At 38.8% G+C, this 4,209-nt stretch overlaps 1 protein-coding gene across 1 annotated transcript; it reads left to right on the top strand.

Annotated features, from left to right (window-relative positions):
* Window positions 1-305: 305 nt before the first annotated feature.
* On the top strand, window positions 306-3,879 carry LOC118428535. Its single transcript, XM_035838627.1, has 4 exons — window positions 306-434; window positions 753-824; window positions 2,242-2,430; window positions 3,820-3,879. Exons 1-4 carry the CDS (start codon window positions 306-308, stop codon window positions 3,877-3,879), a joined length of 450 nt encoding a protein of 149 aa, XP_035694520.1.
* The last annotated feature ends 330 nt before the right edge of the window (window positions 3,880-4,209 follow it).

Here is a 4,209-nt window from a genome sequence, read left to right as displayed (position 1 = left end):
GAAATATGCAAGATAATACTTTGTTTGGCTGGGCCACAACTCTCAAAAACTGATAAATCAGGGCATTTAAGACCACTTCATAGATGGTACATATTCTTGAGCTATCGACAGCTCTTTTATTTACTTGTAGTAGTCCCTCGTTTGAAGAACTTCAATTTGGTAGATGAAACTAGCTATAGTAGACAGTATTCTCAATAATAGTGCTTTGTCAAGATAATCTTTTGTCTTCCCTCTCATACTTTGCTTCTTCATCACCTTGCGCTTTTTTAGAGAAGCCTCTACAGCAAAGACAGCTAAAATGTATGATGCACACGCAGTTGTGTATCTGTAACCAATCAAAAGTTTTTCTTCGACATCTCAGCTTCTTCCTTATCACTATTACTGTAGATCTCTTCTGTTCTCTCCTCTTCTCATCTCTGGACATTCCTAGAGAGGTAAGCCTTTGCTGCCTCTTTGTGTGCCTGATTACGTTTGTCAGTGAAGGGAAGTCCCCTTATGAGGTGATTTGTGTCGATGGAATATGCTCAAAATGTTGCAATTACCTATCTTGTGAATATGTTATCAGGTTGAAAAGGTTGCAGTATAGAGGCTTGATATTTCCAAATTGTAGATTAAAATTTTGACATTATACAATGTTGCAGAAGACTGAAAAAATATTTCAACTGGGCTTATGGTTGTCAATCTGTAAATCAAGTTAAGATTTCTGGTTACAAACTAATTTAATGTTTTCTCCTTTTTTTCTGTATGTGTAGGGTACAAATCTGAGAACCCAACCAGGGAGCCTGCCCACAGTGGGTGCCATCCTTAGGCTTATAACCACAGAGGTAAGTTTGATTGATAACCTAGACACCAGACGTATGCATGACATTACAACTAATTACCTGTACAAGCATTATTTACCTTGTCCCTTGAACTTAATAGAATCTGTTGTAGCAAATTGAGATTCTTTTGTTGTCCCTAGGTACATAGTGTCGAGCTAGGTTTATTGCTAAGGAACATGCAAATTTGAAAGAAAAGTCAACACATGAAAACTGAAAATCTGTTGGATTGGAAGTCTAAAGCTAAGGTAAGTCTTGAGCTAGGTTTATTGCTTAGGAACATGCAAATTTGAAAGAAAAGTCAACACGTAAGAACTAAAAATCTGTTGGAAAGGTAAGAAAGCTTAATACTATGATCATGCTTCCCAAGATTGCAAGGCCTGAGCTTTCTTTATGAGTAATATGTTGTTGAAGCTTTGATATGAAGTTTACTTTTATGAGGTAAGTCTGGTTTGGAAAATAAGCAAATGTATAAACTAAAAAGCTACACGTATGCACTCAATGTAATAGCATACTAGCTATGTCATATTGGCAACAAAATCATTTAGAAGTCTTAAGATTAATAGGTGTAAAGACAATAAAGTAGTCAACACTTGTCTTCAATTCAGCAGCTTACATGACTAAATGGTGAACTCAAGGCCTACTGAACGTATTTGATAGACATTATTTGTGAAACATGTATTCTTTGATAGTTGTCTCCAGATTTGTGATTGAGATGTGTTTAACTCTATTTTCTAGTGCTGTCAAAGCACAGCAACAGAAGTTACAGAAGAAATAATGTTAGGCCTGAATAAGATTGATCCCATGGAAGTTTACATGCCATTTGAAGGGAGTACATTTAGCTGATGCCAAATCTTTAAAGCATTTTAATACATCAAATTATCAAACAGCTTTATAATATGTTATCTTTGCAGTCATTCTGTGAATGATTAATCAAGTGGTGATACAGTTTTAATTGAATTCTGTCTCAAAGCTGTCATGCAGACATACTTTTAAGTAGGTTAATATGTTGTTCTGTACCTATCAAACAAATATTGATATTTTCTCTCTTGCCTGTACCTCTCAAATATAAAGCTGGCCAAAGTCTATTCAGATTTTCTTGTTTGTCAGACATAGATACATTGTACATGTTGCACACAGACCTTTTTACTAATAAGTTCTGAGGCAAGATTCGGTATCAACTGTCTAGTGTAATATTATAAACATGTTTTTGCTGGTGCATATGTCATTTAAGATTACAAACAATTGAAGTTAGTGCGCTAAACTGCGCTTAAACAGCACATAGGCAGATGTTTAGCTGGCTGGTAATGCTATACCATGTTGTAATGACTGCTTGGCTGCCTTGAGTGTCTTCATGCCAAAACACTGGGGTATGGCAGACCATGCAGTCTTCACGCCCCACCAATACCTCGTGTCACTCCAGCGCCCAGACGGCATCATCGCAGCGGCCAGTCCGGAACTCCTGCCCTCGCTAGACTCGCTGGTGGATGGCGGTTACCACCGGCCCATCTCTCCTCGATTTGTGCCGCCAACACCGGCAGACGAGATGCTGGATGGGCTGGATGATGTGGAGACAGGGCCGAGTTGGCGCCGCAAGACCAAGCCCAGAAAGGTGAGCGCTGTTTCACATGGTCTGGATGTGTGTAACGTTACTACATACTCAGTCACAGCTGACATATACAATGTGGTATCAGCTTTGAAGTTCACACTGAAAAGGTTTAGTCAGAAATATTATAGGTGTCTTTATTCTTGTATTGCTTTTCCTCCAAAACCAAGCCCAGAAAGATAGGACACTCAGGTTCACATGAAAGGTGGTCAGAAATATTATTATAGGTGTCTTCATTCTTTGTATTGCTTTTCCTCCTTAACTAAGCCTAGAAAGGTAGGGTATGTTTAAATACTCAGTCACAGCTACCATAGTCTCAGCTTTGTAGTGCTCACATAAAAGGTAGTCAGAAATATTACTGGTATCTTCACTCTTTTTATTGCATTTTGTTCTTATGTTATTGCCATTGTGTAATTATATTGAATTTTCATCTTCCTCAAAATTTTGTTTAGAATGTGTGACAGTTTGTAATAGACATTGAAAAAGCACAAAAGGTACTTTGTTTTATTTTTTAGCTATCAGTTTGTGCAATATCTACGACCGACCTCATAGCAGGGCAGGAAAACCATTGGAAAGACTGAGAAAATTGAGGGATGCAAGATCATTGGTAGAAGGTTACATACAACTTATCATGATAATTATTCAATAAAGGCTTACTCTTTTTATCAGTGACTATCAAATTGAATCATCAAGAACTGTTTACAGAAATTCTGGTGTTGCAGAATAAGTGACCAATTTCAGCCATAGTCTCCCTAACACCACCTGAGCTAAGGTGTTCTGACATTGACCAATATGTATGACTTGTGTTAGGGTCTGCAGATTACCACAAAGAGTTGTTTATGTACCACCCAAACAACAATAATGCATTCTTTCATCACCTTTTGTTTAAGTCATGCCGATCCTGGGTGCAAGTGGAAATGCCTTAAGCTCTACCCAAATCCTTAGAGTTTGGGAAAGGCTTTCATGCTAATGAAAAGTTAGAGCCAAGTAGACTCAAGTGCTTTTACAATTATGGGGTTGAAGGTCTTGAGAATTCAGTGGGGAACATTCCCAACGTCTGACAGTTGCCCGGGATACGTCAAAACTACAAAAGATGTTGTGTTGACTTTACTGTCGTCATGGGGGTAGAATGTACTTTGACGCAGGCGCACATAACTCTCAAAAATAAAACCAGCTGCTTTTTCTAGCATAATTGTTTTGAAAAAGCCAGACGATCATATTTTTCTGTAAGAGTGATGAATAAGTAATGAGACTGAAAGCAGTGACAATTACACAGGATGCCTCCATTCTCCTGCCCCAGTCAAACAGACCCAGCCAAAATAACACCACCCGTCCTTGTCAAACAAGCCCTATGGGGTTTGTGCTTTGATAACCATTTGTTGCCGGGTTACCCAGCGCAATGTGTTTGCTCTGCACGCCAGCTCCGATGACGAAGGCCGCGGCGTGAACAGATGAATACCTGTGTCGGAACATAACACACCTGAGTTAAGAGTCCCAAGTAGCGATGTTTTCCTCTTGTAATCAGATAATTGATATTGATTAGCTTGGTTTGTAGCCGCAGTACCCAATGGCAACGGATTATTACCGGCCATACACGGCCTCCGTGAGTAAGCTTGTTCCTTAGTGGTGAAGGTTTTGCTGTGGAGAGTGTTGTACTTTGTTCTCATTTCAAGCGTATAATTGGGGGGCTAATGTGGCAATAGTTAGATCCTTCATATAGCTTATTACAAGGGTCATAAAGATGAGAATATGACATTTGGTCATGGTAAAACTTTATGGTAAAAC

Source organism: Branchiostoma floridae, chromosome 13 (assembly GCF_000003815.2).
Source record: "Branchiostoma floridae strain S238N-H82 chromosome 13, Bfl_VNyyK, whole genome shotgun sequence".
In the NCBI taxonomy this organism is placed as follows: Eukaryota; Metazoa; Chordata; class Leptocardii; order Amphioxiformes; family Branchiostomatidae; genus Branchiostoma; species Branchiostoma floridae.
The sequence above is the reverse complement of the archived record's forward strand: the minus strand, read 5'-3'. Positions and strand labels throughout refer to the sequence as shown.

What these genes read in the sequence shown, in the direction of transcription:
- LOC118428535 (XM_035838627.1), top strand. Translation starts at nt 306, where the DNA reads ATGCACACGCAGTTGTGTATCTGTAACCAATCAAAAGTTTTTCTTCGA. An exon ending in TTAGGCTTATAACCACAGAG is followed by an intron (nt 825 to 2,241) that starts GTAAGTTTGATT and finishes GTGTCACTCCAG; the next exon opens with CGCCCAGACGGCATCATCGC. An exon ending in GCAAGACCAAGCCCAGAAAG is followed by an intron (nt 2,431 to 3,819) that starts GTGAGCGCTGTT and finishes CGGGTTACCCAG; the next exon opens with CGCAATGTGTTTGCTCTGCA.